This window comes from Lactuca serriola, chromosome 8 (assembly GCF_051521515.1).
Source record: "Lactuca serriola cultivar US96UC23 chromosome 8, Lser_US96UC23_V15, whole genome shotgun sequence".
Classification (NCBI taxonomy): domain Eukaryota; kingdom Viridiplantae; phylum Streptophyta; class Magnoliopsida; order Asterales; family Asteraceae; genus Lactuca; species Lactuca serriola.
Genome location: NC_136415.1, coordinates 281,347,825 through 281,360,049, shown reverse-complemented (window position 1 = coordinate 281,360,049; position 12,225 = coordinate 281,347,825). Strand labels below are relative to the sequence as shown.

At 32.8% G+C, this 12,225-nt stretch overlaps 1 protein-coding gene across 1 annotated transcript; it reads right to left on the bottom strand.

Annotated features, from left to right (window-relative positions):
- Positions 1–4,443: 4,443 nt before the first annotated feature.
- Positions 4,444–11,199, bottom strand: TNO1 (TGN-related, localized SYP41 interacting protein). The gene is made up of 9 exons (XM_079017935.1): positions 11,017–11,199; positions 10,784–10,902; positions 10,142–10,414; positions 7,174–10,029; positions 6,594–7,083; positions 5,905–6,464; positions 5,648–5,801; positions 5,446–5,527; positions 4,444–4,859 (listed from the first exon to the last, which is right to left on the bottom strand). The coding sequence occupies exons 2-9, from the start codon at positions 10,898–10,900 to the stop codon at positions 4,757–4,759; spliced, it is 4,635 nt and encodes a 1,544-aa protein (XP_078874061.1). The 5' UTR covers positions 10,901–10,902; positions 11,017–11,199; the 3' UTR covers positions 4,444–4,756.
- Between the last annotated feature and the right edge of the window lie 1,026 nt (positions 11,200–12,225).

Sequence of the window (12,225 nt, the reverse complement as noted above, 5' to 3'; positions counted from 1 at the left end):
TAGCATTTTCTCAAAATAAACGTATAATCCAATTGTCCAAAAGATAAAAAAATCAAAAATAGAAATATTGTTAATTGCCATCTGCTACGAAAAGCTAGAAATAATGTTTGGTGTGGAATCCCGTTAGCTTCTTGAGTTTAGAACTAGATAGGCAATTGTTGTAACAGAAGCTAGAAATAATACTTGGTATGGAATCTCGTTAGCTTCTTGAGTTTGGAACTAGATAGAGCAATTGTCTGAAGAGAAAGGTTTTTTGTAACTATAATACAAGGTATGTTATGGAACATTTGGAAGGTAAGAAATGTCTTGCTTTTCAATAACATTTACAAGTCATATACAGCAACGAGAGATCATTGCTAATTCATTCATATGGGTGAAACATAGGAGCAAATTACCTTGTAATTGGGTAGAATGGGTTGCTTGTCCTCTTTAATTTCCCTGTAAAACTTTGATCTCTTTGATCTCTTTGCCCACTTAGTTTCTTGCTAAGCCTGGGATTTTATATACATATATATTTGTCGTTTCAAAAAAAAAGTTGGTTAAAACATCCATAATTTTGGTAATTGTAACGGTTCATTTTGACATTTTATAAGTTGTCAAAACTTCAAAAATTGTCCATGTGGTTTTCGAAAATATCAAGTTTAATCCATAAGTTCAAAAAACCTCACAGATGGTCCTTGTGGTTTCAAAACTTTTAACATTTGGTCCTTCTAGCTCACTCCGTTACCATTTAGCCGTTAAGTAAGGGGTATTTTTGTCATTTCACTACCCAGGGTCCATTTATAAGGTTTTGTATTATTTTTTTAAAATAAATAAATAAAATTTAATATGCAAGGGGTCCCACCTCTCTCTCTCTCTCTAAGAAAATGTGTGTGCATTTCCAGAACTACAATCCATGGAAGAAATCAAAAGTTTTACCCATGACCCTTATAAAAAAAACCCAATTTTGTTAATCTGCCCTAATTCATATCATATCAATGGCCAACATTTTAGAAAATATAACAAACGTCAATCACATTAGATAGATCCAAAATTAAACCAATCAATAAACCAGAAATGGATGAAGATGACGAAAATCAGTGATGCTCTTCCAGTTGAGCTATATGTGTATCTTATCATCGACTCCTATCCACCTCCAAATGTTCCTCCACATCACCTTCACTTGACCCACCTTCTTCATCCTCTTCGTCATTTTAGGATAATGAAGTCTGATTAAACCTTTCATCGATCCATACCCACCAACACCCCATTCTTCTTTCGCCATGTCAACTAAAATAACTCAAGATGGAGAAAAAGACGGTGTCTGGAGTACAAGAGTAATAGGGCATGGAGAAACTAGAGATGTATTCAGTTTATGGGGAATTAGTGAAAAAAATGGAAAACAATAGGGGTTTTTACCTTGTGATTTCGCAGCAAAATCTCTACCTGAAACTCAATGGATGAAGAAGGATATAGCGAGGGATTTGCTTGGGATTCGAAAACAGAAGGAAACAGGAGAGAAGTCGGAGGTTCTCCGCTACCTTTCTTCTCTGTTGAACAAAAATTACTAGGACCTGTTGCAATGATGGGTTTCTTCAACTGGGAATGGTGGTGATCAGGGGGTGGTTAGGTCGGCTTATCATCGAAATAGAAGAAATGAGGTGAAGTCGAGGGAGGCATCAACTCCGGTTGCTGCTGTGTTTTTCCGGTGATTAATTCATTTTACTTCGTTTAAAGATGAAGACCCAATTGAAACACAGAATTGATTTTATCGGCTATTGTTATGATCTTAAGAGAGAGAGAGAGAAGTGGGAACCCTTGCATATTAAATTTTATTTATTTATTTATTTATTTATTTTAAAAAAAGTAATACAAAACCTCATAAATGGTCCCTGGGTAGTGAAATGACAAAAATACCCTTACTTAACGGCTAACTGGTAACGGAGTGAGACGGAAGGACCAAATGTTAAAAGTTTTGAAACCACAGGGATCATCTGTGAGGTTTTTTGAACTTAGGGATTAAACTTGATATTTTCGAAAACCACAGTGACCATTTTTGAAGTTGTCTTTTCTCTTTTTTGACCAATTTTTTTTTATTTTTTTATTTTTAGGTTGTAGTTTTATAAAATCCATAGGTTCCAAATAAAAAGATATTGTTATCTTGTTTGTATAGATATAAATATTGAAAGTATTTTTGTCATTTTAATAATATATTAATACATATATTTATTAATTAATATAATAAATTTATTATCTTAAGTCGTCTACATTGGAGCAATGTTAATTAGTTTTTCAAACAAGTTACATTAGCTTTGCAATTACGTCTACATCACTACAATATCATTTTTATTTCAAAATTGGTCCTCACTACCACCTCACCAACCATTTTATATTTTTGCTTTAAAAATATCATAAATAATAATAATAAATAAGTAAATAAAAATAACACTATTATAATTATCTATAAATCAAATAAAAACATTTAACATTATAAACATGAAAATCCAAATATCAGAAAATTCATCATCGGCAACATCATATTCTTTCCAAATTCATTTTAATTGAAAAAGGATATATATATATATATATATATATATATATATATATATATATATATATATATATATATATATATATATATAAAACTGGTTTTGATATTTAATTAATGTCTGATTAAAAAATTAATAAAAATCAACATACAAGCCTTTCAAATGGTGAAAGACAAAAGCATATGTGACATTTCAAATTGATGAGGTGGCATTGCAAGTAGTCGAAGGTCTTATGTGATGAATGAGGATAATGTCATACAAAGCGATGCACTTTCACAAATATTTCGATTTATATTATGTAATTGAATATAAAATTATGATCCGCTAAAGTTATTTTTTAAAGATAAATCTACAAAATAGTCTGGTCTTCTAATTAATCACTCATAAATAGCTAAAAATTGCATTTAGCTGAAAATAGCCAAGAAAACCGCAGATGAAGCTAACACACATCATCTGCTCACATGTGATTTCCTAAACTCGTATGTGATTACGAATACGCTATAAAAATAATAAAAAATGTATTTTTTTCATTTTTAACTGAAGAAATCGCAGATGTCATATGGCCATCTGCGGTTTCCTCAACTGTTTTTTTTTATGATCCAAATGTAAGTTTAATTACAACTTTTTATATATTGACTACCATTTCTAACATCTTTAAATATAATTTCTGCAATTTTACTAGTATATGTATGAAATAAATGTAAGACAATTTTTTTTAATATTAGTTTTATTTTTTGGTGTAGTTATAGTGAATATTTCATTGTGATTATAACTGGCGGGAGATGTGATATAGGAGAGACCAATGCAACATTAGTTGGATAGATTGGTGTGTTAGTCCTTTTACCATTATGTAATTTTGCTCTCCTTTCATGTATCTGTTCTCTCCCTCCTAGCACCTTGCTGGAGCTTTGTTTGCTTTCTTTTATAAAATTATTTGCCGATCCCAAAAAGATTGGAAGGGGGATTTCTAGAAAATTCAATTTCGGTGTGATATTTTCGAGGATTATTAATTTTAGTGGAATTTTATATTTGATGAAAACTAAGACTTGTTTGTTAGATAAATCTAATATTAGTTTTACTTTCCAACATTTTGAAATGTAGTATTATATAGCCATGGTTGTTAACGGTGATGTTAGATACTTGATCAATGTAATTAAAGAGACAAAGTGGACGAAATCATAGTTGAGTTGACTTGCATGCGGTTTGTATGGTTATTTCGATAAATGCAATTTTTTTTGCTATTTTGGGTTAAGCCATTAGAAGATTAGATTGGTTTTAAAATTGTCACTTTTTTAAATTGGTAAATGGTCGTACATGTCAATTTGATCAGTTGACATTCATGTGTGTCACATGCTCAATTTATCTTTTAAAAGTCGTAAGATAGTGGAAAAAAATAAGATTTAAATGTTGACAAATTTTAAAATATCGTTTTTATTTTATGACTTTCGAAATCACATTACAAAAATCCAGCATAAGTCCCCCCCCCCCAAAAAAAAAAAAAAAATACATAGATCAACTAATAAAATTAACATGTAGAGCACAATCAACCAATTTAAAAAATAACTTTAGTGGAATATTTTTCTATTGTTCAACGACATGTGATGTATAAAAGAAAGCACACCACACTAAAAAGAGTACATGTTACTATTCTCTGACATTAAAATTATTATTTTAGTTAGTTTCTTATATAATATAGCTCTTGATTTCAGTCGGGTAGAAGAAAATCAAAAATGACTAAACCAATCACCATAGTTATTTGTGGTTGTGTGCATATATATACCGACGTGGACACCATGTGTCACATTTTTTGCTGACATGGATTAGAAGAAATTAATTAATTAAGTTGATATGGATGGAGTTTCAAGGTCTTCAATAGATTAAACCTAGACGACATTTCGACCCAAAAAAAAAATCATAGAGATCAAATATGTAAAATTTAAAAACATAGCACTACATATTACATATCAGTCAAAGTAAAGTGCCTAACAGAAAACCAGATTTAGATATAAAAACAAGACTGGAACATTCTCCAATAACATGGAGGCTTATGGTTATGGATTCTCTGAATCCCTAAAATCTGATTTCAGAGAATCAAAAGAACAATTAACTATTAATTTTTTTTTTACATCTACATCAACTCTTAAAAAAATTAATATTAAAAACTAAAAAGAAAAACACTCAAAAGTAAAGTTGCACCTACTTGTACATGTATGATGTAATCATAATGGTCACAAAATAGTGCCCAAAAGCCATAGGTGCAACACAATCCAATACACTATAAGCCCCAACCTTGCCCGAGGTCGACGCATCAAAGCCCGATCACCAGATACCCTGCACACACAGATAACAAATAACAGATACCAAATTTAATCCAGTATTCACCAAATGATTTTTAAGTAATAAAACTAAAATGTTTGTTTGACTTCATAAAAAATAAATTTATATATAAACTGTATATTTTTAAATTTTACAAAAACATAAATATTAGAAAGTTGGAAACTTGAAAAGTTATAAAATTAGATACTTTGTTATAAAATTATTGTAATATAAAATAAATAAAAATAATACAAATTATTATTATTATTATTACTTCTAACAGAAATAAAAACTAAATGCGTAGCAAATAATTTGACATTTTTTAAGCATGCCTCATATTTTCAGAAAAGACATTACTTAATACAAATTTGTATAAAAAATATTCACTTTTATTATGTATATTTAATTGAAATATAATAAAGATTTCATATTTAAATATATTATTATCCAGAGTGTAAGATGAAATGTAATTAAATCTAGGAGCCAAAATATTAAAAACATAAAACATGATTAAAAAGTTGGAGTGACCTTTCCAAAAACCCTTAACATTGATTTAATGGTAAAAAAAAAAAACTTAAAGCAAGTAAGTTAAAATAGCTACCATATTCCATCGACTCGATCTGCAATCATTTTCCCCTGAATTGGGACAAGACCCGATGTGTTGAGTGATTTGAATATATGACCTGAAAGTATTTAAAAATTCAACACTTTTCAATTAAAACAAAATTTTCCCAAATAATCTGTCTGGTGGTGACCCAAGGGTAAGGGTACAAGTTATTATTTATCAAAAAAAAAAAACAAACCTTTATCTTCAAAAGATTCGGATTTATTACTAAGCAAACGTTCAGATTCTGAATCAATGGTAATGGCAAGCTGGTCATTTGATCCCTTTCGTAAGGATCTCACCTGGGCAGCAGATGGCACTAAAGGCAACCCCCCTACTTTCCCAACTGGGCTCTGTACCAACAAAAAAAAAAATACAAGGGTAAAATCGTCAATTACCCATCTTCTACTTTGTGTATACAATACAGCATTAACTAACTCCAAACAGATAACATACCAGATCTTCAATTTCTGATATCTCTGATCCAGCAGGCAATGAAGGAGGTTCAAAGATCCCCCCTCTTTCCTGTATCTTATCCTGTACACCTGTCCTATTTTCAATATAATCTTCAAGCAATTTAACCCTGTTTGTTAATTCCTCTTTTACCCTTTGGCTCTCCATCAATTTAAATCTTGAATTTTCGCCATCCAGAACAACACCCTGAACGAGCCTCTCCAACACTGGGACCAGTCCTGCCACGTCAGCAGCAGATTTCTTGACTCCAGAATACTCCTCGCCTCCAAACTTCTGAATAATGCTCTGTAACCCTAAAGATAACTCCCCCTTCAAATGCTCAACTTCTAGGGTTTGTTTTGAGACAAGATCCTCTTTTGAATGAGACAATAGGGTTATCTGCTCTAGTAATTCATTTACACTATCAACTATGTAAAACAGCTTTTTAACAGGGTCCAAGGATTCTGAAATTACAAGGTTTGAGAAAGGGAAAGGGATTGCGATTCCATCTATCTTATCAAACAGCATGTTTATCTCTGAAGCTGATAAAACACCCTCATACTCTGAAATACAAAATCATCATGTATAAAAATGAATGGAATGTGTAATTTTAACTATAGTGTATGACTTTCATCGCTAGAAATTATAATGAAATGAATGTATGATTATAGTAGGAAAAAAAAAAAGTTTACCATGATCTTTAATGGAGGAAGTACTTTGAGCAGTAGACAACTCCCTTTCTCTTTCATTCCAATTCTCCTCTTTTGTCTGATAATCTACTAATTTAGAGCTTATCTCTTTGCACATGTTTCCAGATGCTTGTAATTCTGTCTCCAATTTAAATACCCTTCCATGGTATGCATCATTTTCTTCTTTGGCTTTATCATACATTAATCTAGCTTTCTCTAATTCACCCTCTAATTCTTTTGTTTGCTTAACCACAGATGGAGATGGCATAGTATTCTTTATTACCTCCAGTTTTTTCAACAGAGATGCAATCATGTCATCAATCAGTATTGAGAAACTACCAAATCGATCAGCAAGAATTTGGTTTCTAGCATTCAACTTATCCAAAGTTTTTCCAACATCTGAACCAATAATAATACCCTCACTATCTTCTGCATTCAACTCTTCAAGCATCCCAATGTTCCAATCATTGCCAAATCCAGCATCCCAACTTTCCTGTAAATCATAAGAAATGAGATAAAAGAGAAAAAAAAAACATGAAACTAAATGACTAAAATTGTAAGAACTGATGATATTATTTATTACCTCAATTGAACGATGATCTTGAAACTGTTCTGAATCAAAACTGCAATTTATGTCTTTGAGAACATAGTCGATTTCTTTTAAGCTTTCGATTTTTTTCTCAAAACTTTTCTTGAACAAAGTGAATAAAGATTCATCCTTTAACAGCACTTGAAGATTTCCTAAGAACCTAGAGAGCTCTTGACCCCATTTATCATTACATGTATTTAACTCGGTTTTGAGGGTCAAAATATCCTGTTCAGCTTTCTTCTTTTCCCCAACAAGATCAGAAACAGTGTTCTTATGGTACTCAGCTTCTTCTCTGAGCTTCTTTATCTCACTCTCTAATACACTTCTACTATCTAATGCCTTCTCGTTTTCTTGTGAAAACTGAGAAACATTTGTCTTTAACTGTGACATTGCATCTTCAAGAGACTTTATAGTCTTGTAAGCTTCATCTAGATTAATGGAATGTGTGGAAGCTTCCTCCTTAACTTTCTGTAGCTCCATTTCAACAGCAACTTTGCTAGCTTGAGCCTCTTCTTTTTCACTCATGAGCACATGTATGTTGTTTTTTGCAAGTGAAAGTGCCTCTTCAAGGGAGTTTTTATGGGCAGAGGTTTCTTGAAACCTGTTTGTTTGAGAAGTAGCTTCCCCTATTGCTTTATGTAACTCCTCTTCAACGTGTATCTTCTCTTTAGTTAGTTGGGTGATAGTTTTCTCTGAGTTTGAGAGTGTATCTTCAAGTGATTTCAAGTTTGTCAACACTTCCACCAACTTGTTGTTCAATGTACTGATCTCCTCATTTAGAATTTGTACTTCTTGTTCTGAGTTTGTCTTCAAAATGTCTAATTCGTTCTTTTCTTGAGCTAATTGAGAAAAATTTCTCTCTGAAACTGATACTGCATCTTCAAGGGATTTCATGGTAGTCAATGCTTCGGTCAACTTACTGGTCAACACACCAGCTTCATCTTTTATGTATTCTAGCTCCTGCTCTGTCTGTGCCTTGCTGACTTGGGTTTCACTTAAATATGTTGCTAACCACTTCACCTTTTCAACTGGCTCTTTTAGATCAACTGGCAGAATAATACCATCAATTGTTTCAAGGACATTCTGCAACATGCTATTGCTTTGATATAAAAACTGTTCAAGTTGACCCTTTTCTTCTTTCAAAAGCAGGAGATCAGATTCCAAGTTATTGATCTGGTTCCTGTATTCACTCAATGTTGATTCTTGTTTCTGTAAGTCGAGAGTTAACCCCTCAATCTGAGTGTTCTTTTCAGCCATTTGTTGTTTCATGTTCTCACGTTCTTGAACAAGACCCTTGCCCTTTTTAACTGCCATAGACAATTTCTCCCTCAATAATGAGGCTTTCTCTTCGGATCTTTGAAGATTTATTTGCAGTGTGTTCTTCTCATCTTTTGATCCACGAAGTTCTTCAGAAAACTGAAACTTATGCATCTTTTCTTCCTCAAGAATTTGCTCATACAGCTTGGATTCATGATCCCTAACATACAAAAGATTTTGAATCTTTTCAAGTACTTCATTGTCCATAGGCGATGATTCAGCAGAAGCTATGTGTTGTTCTAATCCTTCATACTTGGTTGTCAAATCTTCATATTCCTGTTCAAGATAATACTTCTCCTGTGATTCTGCTAAAAATGATGCAGTCAAACGATCAATCTGGACACGTGCAGCCTCCATTGTTGCATGGTTTTCATCTTGAAGCTTAAATGATTGATCTTGAGCCAGATTATATGCATAAGTGAGTCTCTCAAATTCAACAGATAGGGATGCAAGTCTACTTCTTTCATTTGCAAGCCATGTAATCCCTTCAATGATATCTGATGACTGAAGTTCAGCTGCAGCACCACTTAGCAATAAAATTTCTCCACATCTTTGAAGGATCATGTCTCTTTGTGTAAGAGCTTCTTGTAGCGAATTAGCCAAAAATGCAGTCTGCATCAACTCATTATTCCTAAACTCAGCAGCCTCTAGGGCAGTTGACTTTTCTTGCAATTCAGTCAAACATCTTTCTAGTTCACTGGTTTTTTCAGAAACTGATTGTTTCAATGAGTCACGCTGTTGGACCAATGCCTTTCCTTTTGTAACAGCCATGCTAAGTTTTTCTTTGGTATTAGTATACCTTGTCTTCTCCTGTTCAACTTCCCCTTTAAGTTTTGTGATCTCTGTGTTTAGAAGCTCAATTGTTTCTCTGTTTTTGTCAATTTGCTCCATGAACTGTCCGTATTGATATTCTAAATGGGTATTTTTGTTGGTTACCTCAAGTTCTTTCCTTTTTAACTCAAGCAACTCCTCTCGTACAGTGATGAAAACTGTCTCTGTTCCATTTTGCATATGGAAATCTGGCTTAACCTCAGCCAAACAATGGCTAAATGATTCGATTTCAGAAAGGAAATTGTAGTACTTCTCAAGTAAGAAGGAGGTAGTTCTCTCAAGATGAGATAATTTCTCACTAACAGATGTATTAGACAATCCTGCATCGCCAAAGGCAGGTGCAAAAGAATATAAAATCCTATCTACAATGGAATCAACAGATGATAACTCATCAGACTTGAGTGCTACTACATCTTGAGATATAGAGTGGTCATTGACCCTCACCATAAGATCCTCAATCTCTTTATCCTTCATATGTAAGGTGGCATTGAGTTCACTGATTGTGGCCTCAGCATGTGACTGCTCATTCAAAGAAATCTCAATAAAATTGGAACACTCCTTTACCATCTCATGCAAAGACAACAAAGACTTTTCACCACCCTCGACAACATCAGTCCCATCAGTAAGTTGCTTTTGCTTGCTTAGAGCTTTAAGCAGATGATGAAGATTACTAACTTCCTTTATCAGAACTCCATTCTCTTCCTGCAAGAGAAGCTTAGTTATTACAATTGCAACATCCCTATGGCATTGGAAGAAGAAGAAGAAGAAGAAGAAGAAGAAGAAGAAAAAGAAAAAAGAAAAGGTTATAGCCAACCTCATTGTCCTGTGGAAGGGGAAGGATTTCCCTTTCAATGTCAGGTGCAGTATGTTGAGTAACTTCTGTATCATCATCCCTAAATGGAAGTTGGTGTGGCCTATTGACAACAGCAGGGGATCTCGCTTCATTAGAAACCAAGTCATCTGGACAATCTACAAACTCATCGGGTCCCACATCTTCAGTTGTCCTTACATTAAGTGGCTCTGGCTCATCCTGTACAGCATCTACTCCTGTTACCACTACTCCATCATCCTGCTCGAGACGCTCAACCTGAAGATAGCTTGCTAATCTTAACTTATCAACACGAATAATACAAGTGTACAACAGATACAATAAGTGATTCGAGAAACTGTGTTGGCAAATCATTCAAGAGAAGGGAAAGGTTCATAAACCATTAAATAAGTGCTAAGTTGTAAATGTAAAACCTTGCAGCAATAAGTTTAATCTATTTGTCAAAATTTCCATGGAAGCTCTCGAATTGAGATGATTTGAGGTTGAAAACTAGTTAGTTGGACATCAAAAAAATCGTATCACAACTAAATTTCATCAAGTAGAATATACTATTTACCCCAAAATTAAAGATTACTAAAGTCGTTGATAATGGAATCGAAGATTTAACTAAATAAACACTGGACTCACCTGATCAATTGAACCGCCATCCATTTGAGCAGAATCAACTGACTCTATATGAACAAAACCATTCTCTCCAGCTGTTGGACTCCCCGTGACCTGCTCCAAATCATTATCATCTTCCATATCTGTGGATCGTGATATAAACCGATTAGATCTAACGCATTGAAATCAAATCTTCCTCGGGTTTTCATTCAATATGCATGATTTAACCTAAAAATAATTATAGGTTAAGATGTTACCTTAGATTTGAGAAGGAATACGACTATAGTTGAATCGGATTTGAAGCATATGATCTCGAAAACGATGGAAATTGGGGGTTTTCTCGTTGTTGATCTGGCGTGGAAGACGGTCGAATTTGGTTTTAACGTTTTGCAGTGTGCGTAAACGATAGTCACCCGCTAAGTGAGAACTCGTTGAATACGGCGTCGTAAGGACGTTGAACGAGAAATTATAAAAACAGAAATTACATGGTACCTTGATTTGTTGTTGATTCTTTGTTGGCCGACCAAAATAAAATAAAGGTGCTGTTTTTTATTTTAAATAAAAACATTTAGTAACTAAAAATTATTTACAGCCAACTGTTGTTAATTATTAATATATTTTTTCTTTTGAAAAATAGGTTTTTAAACATAAGTACATGTCTTGTCTAGACAAAATAATAAAAAGTAATCCCTAAATAGTGATGTTAAAATAATGATATTTGATCAGATGGTGATGAAATAAAATTGTTGTTTAAAAAACGTCGAACACAATTTTTGATTTTATTTATCGAATTAATCGTATTTTCAGTTATAATTTGTGTGCTTAAAAATGACTTAAACATCATAATGATTGTTAAACACTTTCATCGGTTATAAAATGTGTCTTTAATACCGAGTTAATTGTGATTGTTATGATTTTTGTATATAAATATCGTCATCAACCACATATAAAAGAGACGAAAAAAATACAACATAAGATTTTGTTTTGGTTTCATGCTTCATGGGGTTGTTTTATACTCTCCGATTTGAATAAATAAGATAAAATTTTATATTGACAAATCTAGTATTTTCGATAGTTTAGAAGAGTTTCCATTATGTTTCATGCGGTTCTTGCATATTCTCAAGTTTGAAGAAATGAGGTAAAATTTTGCATTGACAGATCTAGTAACGTTCGATAATTTAGAAGAGTCACTTTCGACTGTTGTATCCTACGAGACAGACGTCTAATAATATGATTTTGAATGGGTTAAATATGAAAAAATCAAATAAGATGATGATGATAAGATTTTGAATGGGTCAAAGTTTGACCAAGTGTTCCTCATATCCAATTGAATCGGTAAATACTAAATCTTATCCGGTCAACATTTATGAAAAAGTCAAATAAGATGATGATGATAAGATTTTGAATGGGTCAAAGTTTGACCAAGTGTTCCTCAAGTGTTCTTCATGTCCATTTGAATCGGTCTA